Here is a 27,238-nt window from a genome sequence, read left to right on the forward strand (position 1 = left end):
ACTTCAATTTGACTTAAATTGACGTCACAATACAAATATACTTTATAAATCTGCTTTTTTAAGTGAAATAAGACCTTTATGCACCCCTTAAAACTAGTTCACGGACCCCCAGGGGTCCATGTACCCTAGTTTAACCACTTCTGGACGATTTGAAAGAGTTGACTTTTAGTGAGGGTATGTTTGGCTTGTTGCAACAATGTTAATTTACTGACTCATATGCGTACGATTTTTACCATCTGCGATGCGTTTCATCAATTTGTTGTTGTAGTTGCACAAGCAGGTGTTGTAAGCGATGATTTTACGATAATTGGCCTCAAGTCATTGACGTTAAACATATTTTGTTGCAGTTTAGCGAAATGAAATGAAAAAAACAATACTATGAGAAATCTTTCAGCTTTTCAATGTCCTGGCTGCGCCACAGTTCCAGTAAAATAAACCAAAACTTAAACTTTAAAACTTGTATTTGCATTAGAAAAGCGAAAAACACGGTGTAGCGAATGGAACTTAATAGCCTAGTTGTTTGCAACGTTATCTAACACTTATTACTTTGCTTTAATGTGTAATGTATTGTTAGTTTCGTATAAAAGCGAAAAATGCGATGCAGCTAATGTAAAGTATGGCTATTGGTTAAGGCTAGTTTTATTACAAGGTTGTATCAGACTTATTAGTTTGCTTTAATGTGTAATGTTTTGTTAGTAATGGATTAATTTATCAGTTACACACGGTTAACTTAAGCAGGGCGAATGTTTTAAGGCAGCAATTTACAAATGTAGTGGTGTTCACAACGTTCATTTAAAAAATAGTTTTTATGTACAAAGAAATATCAAATTTACTGTAAAGGATGATATTGGCGTGCAGAGAAACAGATTTTACCGCATGGGTATAACAAGCTGCTAATAGTTGGACAAAAATTGGGAAATTTATTTTATCCATTATATTGTTTTTGCAATGAAGCGTCAATCGAAGCGTTGTTTTTTAATGTTTTAGTGTTGCAACTTTCTTACGCTCTCTTTTGTTACGACTTTTCGGGTCTCCAAATGGAGGACTCTGACAGTTAAATACTAAAACCCATGCAATAAATGTAAAAAAAATCAAAAACTCTACACACCACAAAAAGTAATTGTTCTTATCACAAAGAATTTCAATTAAAGACACTATTTTTTGAATTCGGAAAAAAACGCACAAAACAGTCATGTACAAACAATAAACAAAATTATACACTGATGTGCATTTATCCTTCAAAGATCATGTACTAAAGAATTTTCATGTGAAGAGAGAATTATCATGGATAAAAAATAATAAACCTCATGTACCGTTAAAAGTCTGTTAATACAATTAAAACATACAATCACGTTTTAACACCCCAATTGTCATGTACGGAAGATTGGCTATATCGCAAAGAAATTCGATTAAAATACACCATTTTTGAAACTCAGAAAAGGGGAAAAGACATTCATGTACGAATAAAAAAAAATTATACACTGATGTACATTTATCTTTCAAAGATCATGTACTAAAGAATTTTCATGTGAAGAGAGAGTGCTCATGGATCACGTCCTTAAATATACAGAATATTTTTTCCATCACACCAGCATTACTCCTATGCATAATGTGTCTTAAAATGAAATTTTCTAATGTGATTACATTTTGCGTGAATTTAGCTTTTTAAAATCACGGTATTCGGCACTGATTTGTCAAAAGAAAAAATGTTTTAGTTGTCTTTTCAAATTTTTGTGAGAACCTTCACATCGACAAAGGGATTTTTTTAACTCCCCACGACCCAAAAGGAAATGAAAAGTACACACCTATCATTTGTCATGTAGGCTACGGGAGATTAGTCTTATCGCAAAGAAATTTAATTAAAACACACCATTTTTCATGTACTAAAGACAATGTTCATGTGAAGAGAGAATTATTATGGGTAAAAGCATAAGAAACTTTATGTACCTTTTAAAGTCTGTTTATACAATTAAAACATACAATCACGTTAGTTTATAACCACTCCACGAAAGGAAATGTAAAAAACACTTCTATCAATTTTCATGTACGGCAGATTAATTACATTGCAAATAAATTCGATTAAAAGACTATATTTTCGAAACTTAGAAATAGGAACAAAACAGTCATGTACAAATAAAAAAAATTATACACTGATGTGCATTCATCTTCTAAAGATCATGTACTAAACAATTTTCATGTGAAGAGACAATTATCATGGATAAAAAATAATAAAACTCATGTACCGTTAAAAGTCTGTTAATACAGTTAAAACAATCACGTTAGTTCATTGAATACATAAATATTTTTTCACTTTACACTACCCAGCAATAAAATAAAAGTGAGGTACATCTCTCCATTCAATATCAAACCATCAGTAACCCTCCTACGAAAATAACGCCTTGAAATAAAATTTACCGGCGTGTTTACATGTTACACAATAGACAAAATACTTACGTTGTTATTTTTTTCTAATTTTGCTAACATACCCTTCGTGAGACTTGCTAAACAAAAAGGGTTAAACATAGGTAGGCTCTACAAATGTTGGCTTCCATTTCCGTCGAAGTTAGTGGAATGAGTTGATGTTGTTGCCTCGTTAACAGAAATATGTTCAACCTTCTTCTTTACACAGAAGAAGTCCGATCTCCATCGATTGAGATACGGTCGTTGGGAGATTTCGCCTTAGTCTAGAATAAATCAAAAAAATATAAAATATGATCGTAAAGGTCCGTTTGCACTGCAGCTGCACTGGGCGTAAAAATCGCTCCAAAACGTATTTTTTCCAGCTGCATGGGCCTTGAGTTTAGCAAAGCGTGAAACGCTCGCCACAATAGAATTTAAATACAAATTACGCTTTGCTCAGCTGAGTGCAGCTGTAGTGTAAACGGGCTAGGATTCACTTGTAACTGTAAACTAGTGACCAGGGCTGCGGAGCAGAACTTGGGACTCAAATTTTAATCGTGAAATAGCTGTGCTAGGTATTTTCCAACTTAAAATTTTGAAAATTGAAAAAAAAAATCGATTTATTTTATAGATAACACCAGGTTAAATTTACTTTGGCAGGACAAGGCTTTAAAACGTATTCTGACAATAAAAAGACGTCTTCGTAATTTTTATTTTTACCTCGTATTTATTTTGCATATAAAGCACCGCGTCATGCACCGAAATGAACTCTGTGTCGTCATCAGCCGTTGCGTAGTAATCCAAGCGTGTCAACGAGTTTCTGACGTCATCTGTTGTCATGAAACGTATTTTTATCAAAAAATGAGTGGGCCGCTGTGGATTAAATTAGTCCCGGGCGGTATTTTTTGGTAAAAGTTTCAACAATGGACGTTGTATAAGACGTTTTTAAATTAGGCCTGTTTACTGTCTGATAAACAATAGAAAAATATTAGAATATCAAGGCCGTACCTACTTCTGTATGGGCTTCAAAAGAAAATTGTTTTGTCTTATTTAACCATGCGGAACCAACACAAATAATTATGCTATATCAGGCAATCAAAAAATTTTGTTTCAGTTTTTGCCAGTTCTCTTACTCACCATTAACAAGATAGCTAAAATATATTCAGTCCGGGCTAATGTGTACATCTGTTGTTATGTCACCAATCTGTGTTGGAATGACTTGATTTAAGTGCACTTAAGTCCCTGTTTTTAAATGACTTGACTTAAGTCTTTTGGGCAAATGAGTTAATATGAAATAAGGTGTTTTCATTGAGCAATTGTTTTATAAATTTACCTTAATTATGTACATAGAGCAATTTGCTTGCTGTTGCATTTTTGGTATTTTTTGTTAACAAATTACCTATGATCTGACAAGATTCCAATTTTAATAATTTAACGTTTTATTTTTATCACAAGGACTTGACTTGGGCAACTGACTGAAGTTATTTTTCAAATGACTTAACTGGGACTTGAGTCATTTAAAAATGAATTGTTTACAACACTGTCAATCATACTGGAGACACTAAACAAACTATATTTGCTAACACTTACCCGAAACATTGGTCAACACCCATTCAACGCCCACTGTTGTAAAACTGCTCTGCAACTGCACAACATAAAACTAAAAGTGTTAAAACCAATGTTTCAACAAAATGACTTGCAGCAAAACAGCCCGAACTGTAGATTTAAGTAAAAACCTGGAAAAAGTTAAAATGTATTTTTATATTCAAAGCACATTAATTGATAGGTATGATGAAAATTCAGAATTAAGAGGTATCGTAAAAGAAAGAAAAAAAAAACTTAATGTTCGCACAAAAAAGTTTTAATAATTTTCCTTTACTGAACAAGTTTTTCAAGGCCGGTTCGAGACAAAATTTGTTTTAAACCGGTCCGCATTGTCAAAAAGGTTGCCGACCCCTGATCTAGACAATATTTAAAACCTCCTGTACTCGATTTTTTTACCAAGATAAACGGTGAAACGGCTTTACTTGGTGATTCAGCCTGCTTCCCTTAATCTTAACTATATGTCAATCAAACGCAGACGTAACGGGAAAAAACCAACCCACTGCTGATTAATGACTGAGGCTTTGGTTTAAATGCCACTGGTCTTCTAATGTATTGACAGTAAACGTACTGAACAAACACCATGTCTTTCCTGGGCATTCAGACAAAATTTTGTGAACTCTCAGTGACCACTCAAATGTTACGAGAAAGTTTAAACTGGCCAATAAATCTCACTGTCAACTTTTAGTCTTTTAAAGACTCCGGTGTACGATATACATCAGCGTGATTCAAAAGTTTTTTCTTTCTTAGTTTAAACTTTTTGGGAGTTAATTTTGTTTGAATTAAGTAAACCTAGTTTAACGCAGCGTTCTGCCTTCAAAACTAACTGTAACGGTATATGCAATATGCATACCCAAAATATGAACTTTTAACTGTGTAAAATGTACATCCTCCGTAAATGATCATAATTAACTCAGCCTAGTAATAAACAAAATGTAACAAACCACAAGTTAAAGAATATAATTATCCTTGACAAACTAACGACGATATTTTTATGATTTAATCGTTTTAATATTTGAAAAAAGTGGTTGTAATTATTGGCTCAGCGCTTATTAAAAGAGAACTTGGGTTTAATTAACGACCGTTCTTTTACTGTACTTGTTAGTTGAACAGCGCTTCTTTACTCAGTGCGCTATAGAACAGTTCCACGTGCGCCGCAGGCACATAAAAAAAACATATAGTTATTTTTCATTCGGCTAACGGTAGTTAAGAATCAAGTTTTGCACATAAAACAATTAGTTTGCCATATGTGGTATTTTTCTTATTTTTCAAGTCAGTTATTGCTCATAAATAATCGGAATAGTTTACAAATTTAAAAGTTTAAGGTTTCATATTATAACAAGGCCTTTACTTGAAATTGACTCTAATCATGACTTGAATTATATCTTATTCCAAATAACTTGACTTGGACTTAAGTTCTGGGGAATTAAGTCTTTTAGGTTTGTTTACAATAAATCAAGTCAAAAAAATTCATATATACAATGGTGTTTAACGTCGCTTCGCTCGCCAGATGCGCCACGACATTTGTTATCCTATATGTCCAACTTACCGCCTGTATGGTTTTGACTCCAACAATATCGAGCATGCTGATGGCCGAACAGTCGATAATAATGACCTTGAGGTCACCGATCGCAAGGTCAGGGTCAGGGAGGCCAACGTCCACGTTCGTCGAGGGTTTAGAATCGCCATTACTGACTGCTATATTGTCACCCCTTTAGAAAAAAATAATAATAATATTCCTTTCTAAATATTAATTTGTTTTCAAAATTTACAAAATTTAGACCAGTATTAAAATGTTGGAATTTTTTTTTAAATTATATACGTAAATATGTTTATTTTTGTGTTAAAATTATTATCTGCCAGAATTCTTTTAGCTGACTAGCCTTTGGTGTTCAAAGTAGTTTTTCCCAAGCAGAACCACCTGGGCGAACTTTGCGCGCCGAGATTGTTTTGGGGCATTATCTCCGAAAGTTGTGACGATACAGAATTGAAATTTTTGCACAATTCTTATATTGGTTACACCTTTTTTCAGAACGTTAAGATTGTATCTTAAGATGATAACTGGGGATAACACAATGTTTTTTACCAGTTCCCTTGATTTTGCAAAGACCTTGTGCATACAAACGTTTACAATTGATGTAAATTGTTTGTCAGTATTATTGTTCGTTTTATTAAGATTTATTGTGTTTTTCTTAAGATCAAACAGTAGCAAAACTTGACAATATTTGTAACTATAATAGGCCACTTTGTCAATCGCGTTGGCAACAAGGATTTCGGTAATCTGGCCAAGATTAGATCTTGTTAATGTTGTTGTTATACACACCATCGCACAAGCCAAGCTGATTACAACGTCTGGTTTATGATAATATTTAAAATTACAATAAACAGACTGGACTCCAAGTTGCAACAATCGGATAGGAAAGTGCAACAGTCATGTAATCCACGACATGTTTGTCTAAGGCAGGGTTTTAAGTCTTTGAAATTAAGAATTCCTTAATTTTTTTACTAAATTGGCTTATTTATAACTATTTGCTTGCGTTTATTTATTTTGACGCGTTATTCGTCATAATCGAACGAGGTCATAGGTTTTTATAGTTTAGAGTTTATTTTCATGACAAGGACTTGAAGTTGACTTGCTCTAAAAATGATTTGACTTACGAAAGACTCGACTGGAGCTTAAGTCATTTAAAAATGCCTTGTTTACAGTACTTTTTTTTAGTAAAATTTTTTTTTTTACCAGGCCATGTTCCGCCATCGTGAATGCATTCAACATAATATATCAGATGCATATTTGTTTTCTACGTCAAACGATAAACTCAGGCGTATAAAATTTATTCTGCTTTCACCTCTGGATGACCACACTTTTAGTGAGGTATCGGTATCAGAGTATAAATAATAAATGTCAGGCATTTTCTAATTAAAACCATATACTCTTTTTTTTTAGAGTTGTTTTTAGATAGGACAAGGATTAATTTCATTCAACGAATATTTGTGTTTACAAATCGCAAAGCAGGCGAATATTTTATTGGCAGGGTCCGTTTTTGGCAAATAACACTTGTGATTCAAAATTGAAATCAACAAAAATAACTTCTGCCCTAAAACCTTGCACGCTCTACCTCAAAAAAATAATCTTTAATTTAAAAAAAAATACCGAAAGGTTTGGAATCTGGTAAGACCAAAAAATAAGCACGCTTTTGATAACTGGGGGGAGGCACCCAAATACAATTCTGTCAAAAACACTTGTTGTTCTCTGCCCCAAATGAACCTTAAAGCAGCTTAATCGCGAAAGCTCAAGAAAACAAAATACTTTATTTGGTTGAATTGGCGAAACGTCCGTGACGTATTTGGCCAGGGTTCACCAAACTTGTATAATGAACAGTGTATTGAGGCTTAATAAATTCTAAAATAATACAAACTAAGCACATTAGTATTTTCTAAGACACTGTCACCAAAAATAAGCACGGTGTGGTGATCCTGGGTATTAGTATCGAAATATAAATGCCAGGAATCCGGTATTTTGAATTGAAACCCTGTATTCAAACTTAAGATTGGACGAGGATTAATTTCATCGAAAACCAACCTTCTGATTGGCTGAAACAATATGGGCGTTTTCGACCTTAAACTATATAAACACACGAGCACGCGATGCAAGTACATAAAGCCAGAAATCCTGTGTGTACAACGCTCCAGTCCTTTCGAGCTAATTCCCTGGAGGAATGTAGTTCACTCAAACAAGTTGGTTCCTTTTTTTAATTAAGTTGCTATCCAAAAAGACCGCGAAATCAGTTGAGCGAATTTGGAGGAGCTTTCTAGGACGATTAACGAGAGTTTTTGCTTGGGTAATTTGTTACACACTAAGCGTGATTTAAACGTTAACCTCCGCGGTAAGGAAAAACGCCAATTCAAATAATTTTTTTTTGCTGATACCTTATCTAATTTTCATACAACATGTTTTTTTTTTTTGGGGGGGGGGGGGGTAACATATATCTTCACAATGATTATTAACACCATTTCTTTTTCGCTTTAAAACACATCTTCAACCCCAAAACTCATCTAAATGACAGGACTTTTTTAAGTTAGACCTAAAATATTGCCAACAGGATTATTACAGTTGAAACAGTTGGTTCCTTTTTTTTATTCAGTTGCTATCCAAAAAGACTGCAAAATCAGTTGAGCGATTTTGGAGCTTTCTAGGACGATTAACGAGTTTTTGCTTGGGTAATTTGTTGTTTTCGTTGGTACAGTAATTCACTAAGCGTGATTTGTACGCTAACTAACCTCTGCGGTAAGGGAAAAACGCCAATTCAAAGAATTGTTTTTGCCGACCGCTTACCTGAATTTTATACAAAAAATTTTGGGGGGTGGGTAACAAATTTATTAACTACATTGCCTTTTCTGTTTAAAACACATCTTCAACCCAAAAAATCCACCAAATGACAACGTCTTTGGTAAAACATGAAATATCCTTAACGTCTGTCCCGTTTAAACGATTCAGTTTTAAAACGCATGACATATGGTGACTTAGGCAAAAGTTTTCAAACTCCAAAATAGTTTAGAATTAATTCCCAATTTTTTGATACCTTAAAAACGATTTTGATTTTCGATTTGAAAATAATTTTAACTGTCAAACCGCAGTTAACGCTTTAAATTTGTTTGTAAAACAGTTTGTTCCTTTTTAATTGAGTTGCTGCCCAAAAAGACCGCAAAACAAACTGAGCGATTATGGAGCTTACTAGTACGATTAACGAGGTTTTTGCTTGGTTGATTTGTTATTTTTGTTGGTTCACTACTTTACTAAGCATGATTTGCACGCTTACCTCTGCGGTGAAAAAACGCCAATTCAAAGAATTGTGTTTACTAACCCTTCACCCAATTTCCACACAACATTTTTTGGTGTTTTTTAGCAATTATCTTTAGAGTGATTATTAACAACAATGCTTTTTCGCTTTAAAACACATTGAGCCTTCAACTTAAAAACTCTTAATTAACGGGACTTTTTTAGATAAGACATAAAATATCCTCAACATGATTAATTAGAATTAATAACATTCTCTGCCCCGTTAGATCCCGGATTTGCAAAACAAATTCCTGAAACGCAATGATTCAGCCTGCTGGCCGCATACGTCGGTTGAAGCCATGCGGTTTTAGTTTACGGAAAAACAAGTTTTAAGCTTGCATACAGGGCAATTGCGTTTAAACGTGTTCCAAGGGAGAGGTCTCGGGCAAAAAACAGGGTTGCCTTTATTCAAAAACTGCCTGCTCATGCAGAATCAAACATTACATAAGCTGGTGTTTAGTTTACAGCAAACCATAACTTTCTGGGTTTGAAGTAAGTTGCCGAATTCCGCAAATGAAAGCTATGTGTAAAATGCGGTGCGCAGATTGAATCTCGGAACAAACTACCACAAATTAAATGACGCATTTTTGACCTTTTTAATGATTTTGTTTTGTTTTTCTAAAAAAAATCGTGATTTAGCGTATTTGTAAATTAGGTATAGCACTGCTTAAACCAGTCGCAAAGGGTTCTCTCGGGGGTCACAAGGGGTTGTTTGAGAAGGTAGTGCCATTTACATATTACAAAGCAACGTATTCTTGAGTATAACCCGTTAAGTTTCAATTTGCCAACTTTCATAAAACGCGTTTTGGGTTTTGATGTTTTTTTAAACTTGTGTTAAACATGTTTTTGACGAATGCTAGATCAAAGAAACCCCGTCAGGCATTATCTACCACCCAATATACGACCATTCGTTTTGTTTATTAAAACCTGAAAATATGCCAACTTACTTTCCAGCCATTCTGTTGAGCTTCTTCAGTTTGGAAGCGTATTTCCTTCGTTGAACGATCACTTGATCTAATGTAAATTGTAATAATGGATTAAAACACTGTAAGCCTGATCAGCCAGACTGACTTCGGTCAGCCTTGTGTACTATATAATGTATTGATAACAGAATACATATTGTGTATGCACGTTTCAGTTGCTGAAAATCTGCGCTGATAATCACGTTCATTTGGATCGTATGTTGAAGAGGATAATACAGCAGGCAATAATAATGCTATGGTTTGTTTTGATCCCCTAGCAGCCTGTGTAGCTAGTTTTACTGACAGGATGCAGCAAGCAATGGTGCTATGGTTGTTTCTCGACTTGCCACCCTTTGAGCCTGATCCTTATGACCCGTGGTAGTGAGTTCAAACCTCACCACAGACTAGTTGTTTTTTCTAGCCTTGCCTTTCTTGCATGTAAATCCTGGTCAGGCTGACTGGTTTCGGTAAGCCTTTCCAGATGCATCTTGCTGAATCGATATATGACACAGATCGGATATATTTATATTGTAGAAAGTTAAACGTAACATAAGAAGGTATATCAAAGTCCGTATAGAGCATTCGCACCTAACAGCAAATCTGCTATTTTAACCATTCACAAATTCCCTAATTCAACAAAAAAAACTTTAAAGCAGATGTGTCATAACCCCATTTAAAAAATGTTCCGCGCGGCGCCCCATTAGACTCACTTATCACCCTGTTTTTGCAATACGCGGTAAAGGGGGCAAACCTAATGGCGTGCGAACGTTATTCCGTTTCAAAATACAAAAAGTGTCTTACCGAGATCAACAGGTTTTGGGTGAAATTCGAAGCCTCGCTTTTTTTGATTATTCGGCGAGCGCGCGTCAGATCCTCGCACGGTAATTTGTCTCTTTTGTGGTTTGGGGGCTATTTGGCCGGGTAAATAGTCTGTTTACGGGGTTACTGGGAATTTTAGGGAATTGGTGGGCTGTTTTAAGGGTTAGTTAACTTATTTTATGGGGGTTATTCATATATTGTGGGGTTAATAGTCGTTTTACACGGTCAAAAGTCTTTGTACGGGGTTAAGAAGCCTTTTAAAGGGTTCATCAATTCTTGTATTGAAGTTTTTGGTACATTGCTGGGTTACTTGCTACTACAATGGATCAATGGGTTTATTTTTACAAGGGTAATGATGGTCTTTTTAAGTGCTTTTTTATAATTTTACGTTATTTTTCGGTGCTTTCGTAATGTAAGTTTGTATTTATAGTGCGTTCCAATATATATGAATAAGTTAGGGTTTAAACGTTTTATTAAGGTTATTTAGTTTATTAGATTTTTGGGGCGTTTTCAATGGGGTTAGTGTCCTTTACAGAGATTACTCGGCTGGTTTAGAATATGTGCAATGATTTACAGAAGTAAAAAGTGAATCAGCTATTCTGCTGTGATGCAGACATTGTGAGGTTAAACACCGCGAAGCAAGGGACGGGATTTCTGTTTAACGAACCTCAAACGTTTTGCAAACAGCAATATACGTCAGGCGCTTTTTAATTTGCACGAACTTTTACAGTTGAAAGCAACTGCGCCAAAGAACAATATCCAGTTACAGTTTTGGGAAACGTCTTGATGCCGTGCACTACAGCAATTTCAGCAACTGACAGCGTACTTAGATATTTATATAACTTAAGTTAAAATCGCCTTATACCAGCTAAGCGTTTAACAGACTTTGTCGTTAATTATTTTAATGTTAAAATGGAAATATTAGGAACATCAGAGCCCTTTGAACATTTCTATACATTAATTTTAGTTGTTTTTAGCATGGTCCGTTTAAAATGTTAAAATAATGTGTCTTTGTTAACCTCCAGCCATTATCTTAAAATTACTCAAACGTTCGAAAAATGTTACCTAACTTCTGTATGGGTTTTAATATTCATTCTACGTTTAAACTTCAACCTCCAGCCATTATCTTAAGATTAATTCAAAATGTTAACAAAATGCTGCCTCCTTCTGTATGGGCTTTGATACGTCTAACTAAATCCAACAACCATTATACTATAAAAATTGTCAAGTATCCTAGTTTTAATTTTAGTAAAGAGCGGAGGAAAATATTCGCTCTTGCCGAAGCTTAGCATACGGACAACGTAAAATACGTAGCCTAATACCTGGGTTGAACCCACAAGCCTTGAAGAGTTTCTCCTTGAAATAATCTTTGTTGACGTAAAAGAGCATTCCGTTGAACTTGAAAACAAGGATTCCTGGAGTGGTGTCGGCCTAATAAAGCAAAACATCGATGTTGATAACAAGTAGGGCTTTATACACCTTAACTATTTTTTAATTAAAAACGAAATGATATCTTTATAATGACTTTTAAAGGCAAATAATCTGTAATGTAGCTTATTTATCTTGACATTCATCTTGATTGACACGTTTCAAAATGAACTTGTATTATTTTCAGTTAATGTGACTGAGCAGTAAACAAACATCACTTATAAAAGGTTAAAAAACTAAATTATTATCATTCGGAGTTTCTAGTCGGTTAGAGTATTCACTTTAATATATAAAAAAACAGAACTGTTGACGTATTACAAAATTCAGAAAGACCTCCACAAAAAGTAAAAAAAAACAGGATGGTTTACCACATTACCGTTGGAAATGTCCTAGGGTCTCTGTAAACATCAGATCCCATTACACTTCCCAGAACTTCGTAGGAAGGATATTGTCTCCTGAGAACTGTAACGATCATAGCGAACCCGATGCTGGCGAACAAACCGATGTCGACTCCGAGTGAGCAGATTGCCAGGAAGGTGAACACCCATATGACCTGGGGTTAAAGGTTACTGTAGGTCATATTGTTAGTGATGAGGTCAAAATTTACAAATAGGTAGCTTATGTGTTAAAACTTTCGCTTTTAATATTTTTTTTACGAATTTGGATTTTTGTATTGCATGATCTGGGGTTAAAGGTCACTGCAGGTCATTTAGTAAGTGATGGGGCCCAAATTTTTAATAAATTGCTTATACCTTAACTTTCAATATATTTTGTAAACTTGTAGACCTACTCTTGTTTCGCAAAAAAGTTATTTTTTTAGGAAAACAAACTCTCTTTGTTTGTTCTATTCCTTTATCGCCAAGCAAATAAACACCCAAGGTTAAAGTTTACCCAAAGTCAAATGATTTGATCCGTCTCATAATAATTTATAATCTGTATACCATATCGAAGCACTAATAATAGTGTTAAGTCTTAATAAATAATGAATAATGAATAAATCATAAATTAAATGTAAAAAAATTGCCAAAACCAATGTTTCGCAACGTTATTTTTCAGTCATTTTGTTAACCCCAGACTTACCCCGTCAGCTGGCGAGGCCTTGAACGTGGGGTAAATGAGATTGAACTGCTTGAGGACTCCGAAAAGCCCCACCGTGATAATACACCCCAGGACAGCCTTAGGCAGGGGCTCGAATATGGGGCCAGCCACTAGAATCGTCAGAAGTAGAATAACAACGGTGATTGCGCCGACGATCTAAAAAATGTAAGTATTAATAGTAATTACAACATATATTTATAACAAGGGCCCGCAAAAGTCAATATAGTTAAAAAAATGTATGGACCTCGTCTGTCCACGAATCAAAGAACAAAGTTGTTTTCACCACCTAGGGGACTGTTACTGAGAAGTTTATAGGTTAAAATAAAGTTAAAATCGTCGTGGAAGCATTGTAAATCAGGAACTGCGACACAATTAAACCATATTAACCCATAAAAGCAGGAAATATTTTGAGTAACTGGCATCAATTCAAGACAGAACTATGGCCTCATAGGTTAAAATAAAAATGGCCCTATTTATATCACATGTGGCTATATTTCAATAGTGCAACATATATTTATGACGTACTATTATGTTTAAGTACTACGTCAAACTTTTTTAGTTCTTTGAAGTCCGTGTTTGGGCATTTTAGAAAAATGGTAATCTTCAGACTTTTTTAGGACACATGTCCTCGATCAGCCTGAGGATTATTTAGGTTTGTGAAATATTGGAAAGCAAACATTTTCGTTAAGAAATTTCACAAAACCAATTCAATTTAATGCCTTATTTTACTTTTTATTATCGTTTTATGTGACGGGGTACTATTTATGAGCACACGTTGGTTTTGTCTGAATTATTAATATATTTGTTTAATTTAACTTCAGTTCCTCAAAATTTATTTTGTTTTTCATAAAACAAGGTTACAGTCATTACCAAATGATCAAAGGCGTTTTACTGCTAAAATTCTATTTTAGAAGATTATGTTTTTCAATAAAATGTTGTTTTTTTCAGTTATTTCAGAATCATAAAGGCAACTAACCTGTGTTTTTCCACCAGCGTTTACTTGGATCTGGCACCGAGCCAAAGCTGCTGCGTTAGGAAAGCATTGGAAGAAAGCTGGAATGAAGTTGGTCATTCCGTAAGCGATCAGTTCCTGAGGGAAATGAAGCGTCATTATTGTCGATTAAAAGTAAGTAAAGACAGAAGAACTTAAAGCCTGTTTAACTCTAGTCAAGCACTTTTTAAATACACTTAAATACAAGTAACTGTTTAAAATTGGACTGTCTAGTAGTAGTTCTGGCAAAATAACTTGACTTAAAAATATGTGTTTTTATTAAAAAATAGCTATTTACATCAAGTTTTACAGCAAAAAAAAATTGAATTAGTTTTGTTTTCTTACAGGCGGTGTTAGGGAAGAAGGTAATGATTTTTGCTTGGGGGGACATGAATTGTTTTGTTAGATATAACGTCGTAACGTGACATCGCAACGTTACGTCAAAACTTTACGTCACAAAATTATATCTAAACCTGACGCCATAAAGTAATCGTAAAAACATTACACAGTTGGTTTATTTTGTTAAAGTTTTAGTTTGGAGAGGCGTTACTTTTAATTCAAGCGCTACATTAAAAAATGCTGTAGTTTCCCGCAAAGCGAAAAAACGCTATTTTATTATTTAATTTCTAAAACTTTGATTTTCGATGGGGCGAAAGAAAATTATCAAAAGGGTAAGACATACTCGAAACGTAAATCAGATTTTAAATTTTTGCATTTACGTATAGTTGCAAGCCTTCCCCCGTTTGAGTGGATTGGGTAAATCGAAAAAAGAAGTATAAATGCCATGGTTAACACTATGACAACAAAAATTGAAAACTATTTTTTGTCAGCTTTTTAAAACAAAACAAAAAGAAAGATATATTATAAACTAGGCAAACCTTTTCCCCGTTGTTCTTAGAACTTCTTACCAACCTGGTTTGAGTCTATTGACTAAATTGATTACGAAGCAGTATATAAATGCCATGGTCATCAGCATGTATTTTTGAAACAAAAAGTATTTATTAATGCCTTTCCCCGTTGTTCTTACCAACCTGGTTTGAGTCGATTGGGTAGCCGAACTTCATTGCGTAGAACTTGCTGACCGAAATATTAAGCGCAAACCCCACGACCGCGAGACCGATCGCTTCACCCACAACCTGACCCAGGATACTGACATCGGGGACCTGGGGCGTCGGGAATCTGCGGTGTTAAAATCAAGAAATCATAAAAAAGTTAAAATGGGTTGTTCTACAGGCTTGATCACAGTTGTTGAGAACACATGTGTGTGTGTATCTTTCATTTATATGGTACTATTAATCCCTTCAATATGTTGTTTGTACGAACAGGATGCAAGCAATGGCGTATGGTTGTTTCTTAACTTGCTACTCCCTCTACCTGTATAGCTCAGTTGGTAGAGCGACGGTCCCGGTATGACCGAGGTCGTGAATTCGAACCTCACCACAGACCAGTTTTACGAACAGGGTGCAGCAGCCAACGGTGCTATGGTTGATTCACGACTCTCCCGTCTGAGCCTTTGTAGCTCAGTTGGTAAAGCGACGGCCCCGTTATGGCCGGAGGTTTTGGTGACATTGCTTGGTTTGCCTATTCAGGATCATAGTGCAAGCCCGGTCAAGAAAAACAATTAGCCTACGGTGAGGTTCGAACTCATGACCTCGGTCATAGCGGGACCGTCGCTCTATCCAATTGAGCTATGCAGGCCCAGAGGGGAGCAAGTCGAGAAACAACCATAGCACTGTTGCCTGCTGCAACCTGTGTATACAACTTGAATTGAAGGGGATCAACAGTCCGTATTTCAGCAACTAAACTAAAGCATTCCTATGATATGAAGATTTTACTATTTAAATATAACTTAGCAAACACAAAGTAAAACATTGATTTAAATTTGCCACAATATTTCTTAACACATAATCTGTTATTTAATTAATGTAGCCTAACATAAAATACACGTATAAAAAGAGTCAAACCGCCCGAAAACAACAATGATGGTTTTACAACTAAAAACCCAATCTGTTTCCCTGAAAAGGCGTCCAAATCATGTTAATGGCATTCTTGATTAAATCTATATACATAGCAATACAGTTAAAATCATCTTTCAACTCGTGAAGGTAATTTGACCCAAAGGACATTGCAACATACCCAAGAGGCAAGGTGTCGACAATCTTGATCTGCCAGATCTTCTTAAACTCTCCAAAGTACGAAGCGATGATGAAAACCACGACCAAAATCACTTCTGTGGGGATGGGAACCTTAAGTCGATCGCTGCAAAGAATAAAAGATTTTTAAACATCTTTTTTTCTAATACTTGATGTTTTGTTTGGTTCCTGATATTTTGGCCTAAGTTCCCAACATTTTGACTTGCTTTGCACAATAACGTCGTAAAAGTTATTAAACTAAGCTAACGTTGGGAGGAATAAACAAAAAATGATTTTAAATTTGGTGTCATCAATACTTGATAAAAAAATACCTCTAAAAGTTTCAATTTGATCCATTTCGCCTGAGTATAAGCATAGCAATGACGTCATTTCGGACAGGATAGGTCAAGAATCGGGCATCAAAAAGTTGTAGATTCTAGACGTTTGAGATTGCGATAAGATAATTAATATTGCTCTTGTAAGCATGTTTATGCCACCCAAACCCATACATTGTAATCTGAAATTTCCGACAACGCCTATTGTGTGGCATAACGACTCTTCAAAACAGTTGTTAATTTAAAGGAAAGCTCTAGATTCCAGTCAGTCACCTGTATCTCTCGTTGATTTCTCTCCCGATCACGAGTATGATGATGCATATGATTGAGATCACGAGAGTGGCAATGTGAGTCTTGGGAAGGCTCGTGAAGATGTAGCCCCAGCTCTGTGACGCAATAATGGCCATGAACGATTAAAAAATTATCGTACATGGGACAATTTGCTTAGCCCCAGCACTTTGACAGACATGAGCGATTCAAAGAAAAATATGTGTGCACAGTTTTAAGAAGGAAGTCTGCACAGGCACAGCGTCAATAATATGTAATTGTTTATTTGGAACATTCGGAAAATGACACCTATTTGTTTTGCTATTTCGCTAGTTGGTCATAAACTATGTCTAACAAGAAACATTTCACTATTATGACGACAATACTCAGCATTGTTTATCTGGAAAAACCGGACAATGTAACCTACCCATACACGGTCTTTAACATTTCTGCTTCAAGTTACTTATATTGCGAGTGCATATAAGTTAATGCTATTGGTTATTCCAACAAATCCTTAATGATTTTTGACCTAATAAGGTACAGAGATACATTTAAGTCCTATGGAATTAAATCTAGCTCCTACCAATACTTATAGGAGAAATAGGGAGTACAGAAAATACACGAACTGCTAGAAAAAAAGCATGTCATATATGTTAGTTAAATATTTTGTTGTGTTACTCATACGTCTCACCAAGTAGAAGGAACCGATGCCACTTCTTGGCTGCGCTGGGATTCCAAGCATGGCTGGCATCTGCGACAGAACAACGTAGAGAGCGGCTCCTGTGGTGAAACCTTGTAGAAGTGGCTGCGACATGTAGGTGGTGATCATACCGAGGCGGCACACACCAAAGATTAGCTGGAAAGCACAAAAAATTCGTAATGGGTTGTTCTTCAATGTTCGTAATTAATTTAAAGTCCAGATGAAGATAGACATCTAGAAAGAGTTAGATCTTTAGTTAGAAATTGAAAAAAAAAAAAACGAAGTTTAGTTCAATAGTAAACGTTAAACTAGAAAATCCTTTAAGACCGAAAAAATATGAGGTGTTAGTTTCTGCATGCAAGTCGACACGCAATTATCTCCTATTAATTATCGGCAATTATGTACTACTATCGGTCTATAAAAATGTTTCTGCTCCAATTATGTCCTGGTTGAATTTATAAAATAACCAAAATTCGTGTATTTTATCAAGGAATATAGTCTACATCTAAGTCGATATAGAATGATCTCCTATGGCTCAGCGAATCGATGTAAAATGTTCCAGTTGTACATGCTCTAACCTGGAAGATTCCCATCAGCATGCAAAGTGCTGATGCGATTGCTACTCGTTGCGAGTCGAACTCGGCCATGGTAAGAGTTGGGGCTGCGGTGGTTTCACCTCCCATCATAGCTGTTGTCGTCATCATAGGAGAGCCCTGACGGAAAGTGTGTAAAGTTCGCAAAATCAATAGTGCTGCCTTGCAAATTAATCGTACAACTATCGTGGAAAAAGTGAAAGAATTACCTTGTCCGTCTTAGTTTTTTGCAAATCAGTAATGTTTTCTGTGAGGTAAAACTGGTGACGGCCTTTATAGAAACAACTACCAAATTAATTTGACTACGTAATGATAAACACTTTAGACGAGTATGGCAGTAGATAAAGGTTTATTTGTTTGTGATGGTAGGCAATTAATAAGCATAGTAGTAGGTTTAGTTATTTAAGATTTAGTTTTGCAAACCCCCCAAAAAACGGATTTCCCTCGTAAAAAATGCAGGATTCAATTCGAACTCCGCAAAGAAAACAGGGATCAGTTACCTTTTACACAAGTGGCCAGTTACCTTATTCAATTAGAATCATAAACTTCTGAAAACCCACTGTGCTGAAGCTAGCAGCTACACGACTCTACGAGTTATTACTGCTCGCCAAAAAAACACATTGGATAAAGTTCTTTCCTGGTATAACTCAGAGAAAGACATCCACAAGGAGCCAATACCTTATACACAGGGAGATATAGTTGTTATTCAAAAGAAAGATGATGATATACTTGGTGAACACTTACCGTGGTGAAGTTGGCAGCAACTGCAGCCACCACAGGTAGCGGTCTCATCGACTCCGGTACAAATCTAATAACCACCGCCTGTGTAAGCACGCTGGGGATGGCGAAAGTTCCCACCGATAAATGACGCGATGTTCCCATCAGAGTGTAGATCAGCACCGTGTAGAAAGTGACGTATAGCCCGTAGTAAGGGGGAACCCCCGCAAGTGCGGCAAAAGCGAGACCTGAGAGTAGAGATGGTGAGAATATAAAATTTGTGTTCGCTGCCCGCACCTCACTTTAATAAGTTTTTCGCAAGCTGCTCTGCACCGCAAATTATTCCCGAAATCTTAAGCTGCGCTGCCCGCAAAATTTGAGCACTATAATTATGCAATATATTCAAAAACTTACCTAGGTATGGACAACAGCTAACTCTTTAGGGATGAAACATCCATGAGTAAACTACTTGCTATTTACTTTTAATTCACTAAAAAGAAAAACTTTGACATGCCGCACGCGGTATGCGGCACGGCGCGGCGAAATGTTTAGTTTTATTTACGCGCAGATGTGCGGTTAGTTGGCCAAACCGCGCAGGCGGCCGCAAACGGTTTGCAAACGGTTTCTACCTGAGAGACTGAAATATTACCCTTTTGAGGCTGGCGAGGTGTTGTTGTTTTTGTAAGAAGCGATAAGAATCTATACGAGCGTAATTCTTGTGGCCTCTTTTAGGTACATGATTTCTACGCCACGCTATGACGCATCGGTTGTGACGTCATACTTTGATGGCGACAAAACTGCCTTCTATATACACAATGTATATTCTGTGATCAAGCCCTTCTTGAGTCGTACTGGCCAACGATAACGGCACCCATTGGATAGTAAACAAGATGCCTATGGAAATGCTTACAGAAATCAGTCAGCCTTTCAAGCGCTTGTAAAGTCGTGCTGGCTAGCGATAACGGTAGTCGGCTTATTGCGAATTATAGTGCAAGCAAGGCCAGGCTAGAAGACCAACTTTTTGATTTCGGGTGATTTTTTCGAAGGCACCCGATTTTGCAGAATATTGCATGATAAGTGCTACACCCGATGCATTATTTATCTGTATTGATATTTTGAATCTTAATACGTTGCAAACTGTATTTCGCGTTAGAAAATTGTTGTTAAGGTGGTATTTAACGGTTTTAATAATATTTTGCTGTTAACAATATCAAACGCGTCGTATCTAATATACTCGTCCGATATAGGGTGCAATTGGTGCCAATCTGATATCAAATTATTATAGGAATTAATCTATGATTTGTTGTCCAGCGCAGGAATTTCTTCTTTACAAGGTATTTTTAATAGTAAAACAAAAAAGATAAACGACGCAGGTTTTAGCTGGACATTCCAGCACTAGTTGAGGTGATTGCTCATTTGCTAGACTTGCGGATTTATCTAAGCAGCCATGGCGCCTACTTCGTGAATTTTGAGATTAACTTACCGCTTATTAACGCTACTTTAAATAAATAAGGCATCGTCGGCTTCCGTTTGAAGTTACGTTAATCCGAGATTTGGCTTCCATCGTGTAAACGCAAGCTAAGCATCCCTGCTTATCCTTTAACCAAAAACCTAAACAAATTCGCAGCTAAAAATGCAGAAACGCTGCCGCTCAGGATTGTTTGCGCCGGTGCAGCGTCGGATTTACATTTTAAGTTAACGTTTTCTCTTCTGTCAGCGCGCTGATTAAGATGAATGCGGCCTGGTGTTGCCAAAACAAAACCAACTTGGCATTACGCGCTTGCCGCCGCTTAACCACGGTTGTTTTGTCCGTTTTTTGGGTTTCTGCTGTCACCCAAATTTTCTTTGGTGAATTTTTATCACATTAAACGTAGTTAACATTTTAATCAAGATGAATTAAATAATGGTTTACGCAAGTCCAAGTCAAGTCATAATTACAGCTAATCAAATTTAAGTCACGTCCTTGTTATAACTGAACTAAAACAAAAAGAAAAACGCAACATACAGCAAGAAAATTGTTTTATGTGCAAAAATTTGGATAAATAGCTCAATTTTATCAAAAACACCTAAAGAAAACGCTTCATTTCAACCCAAGTTATTTGTCCAAAAGACTTAAGTAGAGGTCATTATAATAAAGTATTAGATAACTCTATTGGTGTAAAGAGGTTGTATGTAGCACTGATGATTTGATAATAAAAATCACATTAGCCCTTGCAAGATAAATATCGACCTTAATTCCTGATCCGTAACAGCAGAATACTCAAGCAACCCAGGTCAGACACTAATAAACCATCTTAAAAGAAATATATATATATATAATATTTCGCCAGCATAAGCATCGGCAGTATATCTTATTCAAATAGAATGTCTATTCGAGGATGCTTTACCGGCAATATATATATATATATCTTTCAAGCTGTTTAAATAGTGTCTGGCCTGAATTGCTAGCTTTGCTAGAGCATTCTGTTGTTAGTGTCAAGGTTGAGCATTTCAGACACGCAACGGTAATATATAATATTTTTCATATATAGCGTTTTTTAAATATTATAGTCTGCATTTATTGAACATATATTTTCATCTATGTTTAAACCGTAAGACGAAAACTTTAACGTCTGCTGTGAAGCAATTTTGAAAATATGTGCAATTTCGACAACTGATGACGTCACTATTACGTCATAATTCAACTGGAGTAGTAAAAAGAATTCCAGAAAACCAAAACGCGAAACCAAATCTATAAAAGTAATAAGAATGAGGGGATATCTTGATTAATAAGACGAAATTCCTATTCTAGCGATGACGTCATCAAAACGTAAAATAGCCATAACTTTAAAATTATACGTCATAAAATTAAAAAAATATCTTTTTAAAAGTATAATTTTAAATTCTCGTTTGTTTGAGACCAATCGCAGATAATTTTGCTGAAGCTAAAATTTAGAGGTTTAGGGGGTCATACGGGGGGGGAAGTACACCGAAATCAAGTTGGGTTTGGGCAAAAATCAAGATTAAACGTCAAAATGAACATCTGTGCCAAAAATCTCACGTCTACCTATAGTTTGCATGCCAGAAGGTTTTTTTGACACATAGCTCCCCCACTAATAACATCACAGCGTGGTCCAACTACAGGCCCGCATGTCAAATGTGGCCAGTGTACACTTGTTTATCATATTTTATGGTTTGATAATGAAATAAAAAAAAATGTTTTCTATCGTCCCACGAAAATTTCCCCACACGTTGTTTTTGTCCCCTTGAGTACCCCCAAACTATTTTTTTGCAAACTTTAACCGCGTAAAGACAATTTCGAATACTTGTTTTATAGTACCTATAGGACGCCAATATTTTTAGCATGAAGCCGCTGTATAATATGTATAATTAATATTACCGTAAATAAAACGCGAGTATTGTAGATACAAAAACGACATTTTTTGTTATTTAAATAACTTTCTGCCAGTATTAACAAAGATACGTACAGTATCACACGATAATAGCCTATTGGTTACTACCGAATGCCATAGGTTAGCGAACTGTATGACGTGCTTATTTTGTGTTCTTGGCCGATGGGGTAACCTTGTGTAAAAAAGTTGATAATAATTTAAAGAATTTAAAGCTTTTAACTACCTCAATGAACTTCGCTTATTTGTCTTTTATGATTTTAGAACGGAGCTCTATGTGGAGAAGTTCATTTTTTGAGAATTTGGATAAAATTAAGGCTAAAAATAAAAACAGAAAAACTTTCTCTGCTGAATGTTAACGATTTTATTTTGTATTTTGTGCTTTTAGAACGAAGCTTTATGTAGAAAAGTTGATGTTTTGAGAGTTTAAATGTTAAGAAAATGCGAGAAAAAATCCCCCAAAAAGTGAAGCTCTGCCATTCAGCTGGACCACTCACTTCGGTAAAATAAAAACAATAATACTTACTCTGCGGAATATGGATGATTCCCACAGTAACTCCTGAGAGGATATCACCGGCCAACCATTTCTTCAACTTGTACTTTGGCAACCAGCTCAGAATCGGGAACAGACCAATCACAATCTCCAATAGCTTCGAACCGCCGCATGACCCGCAGTAACCTTTGACCTTTCCAATGACCCCGGGACCGTCCCGATCGCTGGGGGGACCGGCCATGTCCTGACGGAACCGGGCCACGGTCTGGGCCGGCCTGTCTATGACGTAACGAGCCGATAACAGCTCGTCATCCCTGCTGAAATAAAATTTAGTTTTGTTGAAGTGTGATTTTTTGTTAAGGTTTTCGAGCATAATTGGTTGAAATGTGACAAAAAAAAACTTTTCAATGGCATGGACGCATAGTTCTTTCAGGTGTTGGGCATTTTAAATGCTTCCTACTTCTGTATGGGCTTTGATATTCTTACTACATCTAAAAATAACTAACAGGTGTGTAACACAAAAAGCGCTACGGTTGTGCAGAAATTTGTGAAAATTCGAATCATATAGAATCCCTTTAAATATTGGAACATAATGGTTGGAGGTTATAGTTAGGCGTATAATAAGCATTTTATAAACGTTTCATAAAATGTGTCAACATGGATTTGTACAAAAAGTAGGCATGCAAGGCACAGTAAAAATAAACATTATTTCAACGTAACTATAATAACTGTTTTTAATGACTCGGCATGCTTCAGTGTTTTAAGTATATTTTTATAAAATTACTTAACACTCCATTTTATGACGCAGGACGGGACTTGTAATTCACTTGTTCCAATTATGACCTGACAGGGAGTAGAAAAACGACCGTTTGGCGACACAATACTCTTCGCTAAACTTTTTTGCAAAAAAAAGCATAAGACAAAAATAGCTTAATAAGTTTAAATCTAATTAAAATATTATTAATGTCTTTGTTTTGCTTCTGAAATTGGTTTAAATTGATAGGCAATCTTGCCAAAACCAATATGATAAAAATTTAACTACTGCCTTGTATATATAACACTTTTGTAGTCGGAGACCCAACCAAATCAAACAGGGGCACAATTGTGAGTCGCGAGGTTAAGAAACACTGGTCTAAACTATAATTAACACCATAGACGTGTTGTGGGTTAACGGAAAACATGGACACCTAAATCTTCAACATACGCTTCGGTCGCTGAAGTTGCAATATTTTAACTTTGCCGTTAACGCTGGCAACGCGTTATGTGTGAGTTGGGTAGCGCTAGCGCATGACGCAAAAAACACCTTGAGTGTGAACCAACGCAACTTCCTGCACAGTTTTTCTTCTGAGGTGCGCAACAGTACAATTTTGTCACGGAAAATAACAAAGTCACTATATAGAGCAAGTTAAGTCCCAGTCAAGTCATTATAGAGCATGTCAACTAAGTCATGCCATTGACATAAAAACAAAACGTTTAAATTTTAAAAGCTATTCAAATTTTGTAAACTGTCCGATAATTACCAGCAAACACAATGTACAGCAAGCCAATTGTTTTTCCTGTAAAAAGAGATAAATGGCCTAAATGTTTTTATAATTAGAGAGCGATAACCTGTTCGTATGACATTTAGCAGTTTCCCGTAGAGCCTGACTTTTTAATTTTTTTTTAACACGCTGTCTCAAGCAAATAAGTTTAAAATTAGGCGGCAAAAGGTATTTCTACAAAATGCTATTATGTCAAGAGAGTTACACACTACACATAAATAGATATTTAAATCTAGGAAAAATATGTTTTGTTCTACAAGATTTCCTAGCTTTTTGTTAAACAAAATATCTACACTTTATTACGTTTATCATGCAATGATAGTTTCAAAGACAAAAACTTCGCTTACCTTTCTACCATATTTGCCGCTGGATTAGCAATCGTAAGGCCTGTTGACATACTAAAGAAACAAAGGTCAAACGTTAATATAAAATACCTCCTAAAACTAAATTATCGTGCTGTATATTATAAATTTCGTTATGCACAGAAATTATATAAGCAACTTCCGTCAACGATTAGAAACGTCAACGTTGAAAATCGCTTCCTAAAAAGCGTTTACATTTAGCATTTAGTTGAATAATTTTGAGTTATTGCAGCGTTTTGCTTACATGAAAACAGACTTGTACAACTAGATTTATTTTAGCTTTTCAAAATTATATTGGAATCAAAATAAGGTCATTTCAGTTTTGCTAAGTTATATAAACTTAAAATTAGATGATTTGACTTTTTCAAATTATATTAGAATAAATCTGTACTTTTGAAAAACAGGATTTGAATTTGAAGTAGAATTGCATTTCATTTTTCACAATCAATTTAACTTAAATCGCAATTTATTCTAATAACGATGGAATGGTAAATATTTGTGTGATAGTTTTAATACATTTTGAGCATAACCTAAAAATCACCTAGATGTGGTTCTGGCCAAATTTCGACTGAGAGACTAAAAATGCAGTTGGACTACGCAGCATTTTTGGTAAAATCCGATTTAGATAAGAACTAGAACTAAAGCGCACAAGCAATTCACTAATTAGATTAAAATCAGCCGCATTTTGCTCCAATTCGTTAAATTAGAAAACTAGAATTATCTAGATGCCCAAGTCTGATTGCAAGTCGAACTTCACTGAATTTTAATTTTTGAAAAAATGATCGTTTATAAAAACATTACAAATTGCGCTTCAGTTTCTTTACATTCGCCAAAAAGCAGCGATTTAAAAGCATTTACAGCACTTATCCTTGCTCAAATGCGAGCCGCACCGATAGAACCTGGGTTTTATGGTCGGCGATTTTACAAAAACAGCCTTTTTTCCGGTACTACAACCGACCTGCTATTTGTGGGCACTCAAGTGATACACGCGTATCGACTGAGTCTAGTAAAAAAAATGGCTACGCTACGAAAAAACCAAGACCATGATTTAAAACCGGCTTTAACCGAAGACCGTGGGCAAACCAGTTTTTCTTGCGAATTTAGTCATCACGGCGGTTTAATACATTGTACAGGTGCGAACAACATGCGACTAAACACCACATACAAACCTTAAGGGCAGGAGTAGGTCAGAAAACTGAAAGATTTTTATCAGCGAAATCACATTGACGGGCTGAATTTTTAACGCGACAGCAAACGTTGTTTTGGCAACAAATTTGTAGCTCGTCGAGTTTGCTTTTGCGGAAAAGTGCATGTGTAGTAAAAACGAAGGGTAATTTTGTCTAATATTTGATGCAAGCGTAAACAGTACTAATATTTGGTTTTAAGCATGCAAATCCTTATCTCATTCTTATCATTGACTATATTCATCAGGTCACGTGACAATATCTTTTAAGTTAAGTCATTGACTTGGTTGATGTTTTCAAAAAACTTGACATGACTTGAGCCTTTTGGACAAATGACTTGACTTAAGTGCACTTAAGTAAATGTTTTCAAAAAACTTGACTGGACTTTAGCCTTTATGACTACTGACTTGACTTGACACATCAAATAGCTCGGGCAAAGTTTTATTTTTGTCTCAATCGCACTAGTAAACGACGGTTCTAGATTGTAAAAAAATCGTTCCTGTAGTATGGGTCTCTCAAGATACATTGAAATTTAGAGCCTCTAAGCCAATCTGGGCGCTATCTGCCGAAGTCTACGAGTAACTTTGCGAAAGGCAAAGAAAATGTGTATTTACGGCAAAACTACGTTATTTAAGTGGACAGCTACATTTAAGAATCATCGTAGGCTATAGGTGTATATACAATTTATAGTTCAGAATAAAGCAAAAATATTTAATAAAGCAAATTATTGATACGTGCATTCCATATCTTAACTCACATATTTTTCTGGATGGTTTTTCTTGTTTCTTTGCTTGTAGTTTCAAACACTTAAAACTCGTACCAAAACGTCCACTTCACATTGGGTACCTTTTGGTTCATAATCTGGGGCTGGGCCATGGTCTTCGTTTGGTTCATGGGTCCGCCGACTTGTGACATTGAGCTTCCACCAGGCAAACCACTGCCCATTTTACCAATACCTTCAACAAGAATAGCAATATAAAAAAAATTAAATCTTTGATATATATTAATGTAGAAAAAAGTCTGAACACACATTCAAGCAAAACCACAAAGGTTGTAAAAGAGATCCAAAAACAACTTTAAAGTTGTTTTTGGATCTCTTTTACAACCTTTGTGGTTTTGCTTGAATCTTACGATATGGAGAAGAGATCAACAACTAGCAATGTTGGAGCAGGCTTAGATCCCAAAATTAACAAAAATAGTAATAATATTATTATTATTTCATCAATCTGAACACACATGTTTTCCTTATGAGGTGGAGTAGGTGGAGTGTCATAAAGTATTATGCCTTTTCTATGTAAAGTTTTCTACTTGCTTTGGTGAACCAATTAGCTGGAAAATGGAAAAAAATATATGTGTCCGATCCGATATTATCGCACATTGATATGTTC

The 27,238-nt window shown here is 35.6% G+C and overlaps 1 protein-coding gene across 1 annotated transcript; it reads right to left on the reverse strand.

The window, feature by feature from the left end:
• Positions 1–1,561: 1,561 nt before the first annotated feature.
• LOC146131830 (prestin-like) lies at positions 1,562–26,795 on the reverse strand. Its single transcript, XM_083397083.1, has 17 exons — positions 26,671–26,795; positions 22,797–23,080; positions 18,903–19,129; positions 18,150–18,284; positions 17,563–17,727; positions 16,878–16,990; positions 16,274–16,396; positions 15,169–15,316; positions 14,123–14,236; positions 13,129–13,302; positions 12,425–12,601; positions 11,943–12,051; positions 9,787–9,853; positions 5,552–5,714; positions 3,991–4,045; positions 3,121–3,230; positions 1,562–2,684 (listed from the first exon to the last, which is right to left on the reverse strand). The coding sequence occupies exons 1-17, from the start codon at positions 26,793–26,795 to the stop codon at positions 2,622–2,624; spliced, it is 2,352 nt and encodes a 783-aa protein (XP_083253209.1). The 3' UTR covers positions 1,562–2,621.
• Between the last annotated feature and the right edge of the window lie 443 nt (positions 26,796–27,238).

Source organism: Ascidiella aspersa, chromosome 9, assembly GCF_963924565.1.
Source record: "Ascidiella aspersa chromosome 9, kaAscAspe10.2, whole genome shotgun sequence".
NCBI classification, from domain to species: Eukaryota; Metazoa; Chordata; class Ascidiacea; order Phlebobranchia; family Ascidiidae; genus Ascidiella; species Ascidiella aspersa.

Coding starts and splice junctions, on each gene's coding strand:
- LOC146131830 (XM_083397083.1), bottom strand. CDS start 26,795: ATGGGCAGTGGTTTGCCTGGTGGAAGCTCAATGTCACAAGTCGGCGGA. Junction 16,397..16,877: donor GAAATCAACGAGAGATACAG/GTGACTGACTGG, acceptor TATTCTTTGCAG/CGATCGACTTAAGGTTCCCA. Junction 2,685..3,120: donor ATATGCAAAATAAATACGAG/GTAAAAATAAAA, acceptor GATTTATTCTAG/ACTAAGGCGAAATCTCCCAA.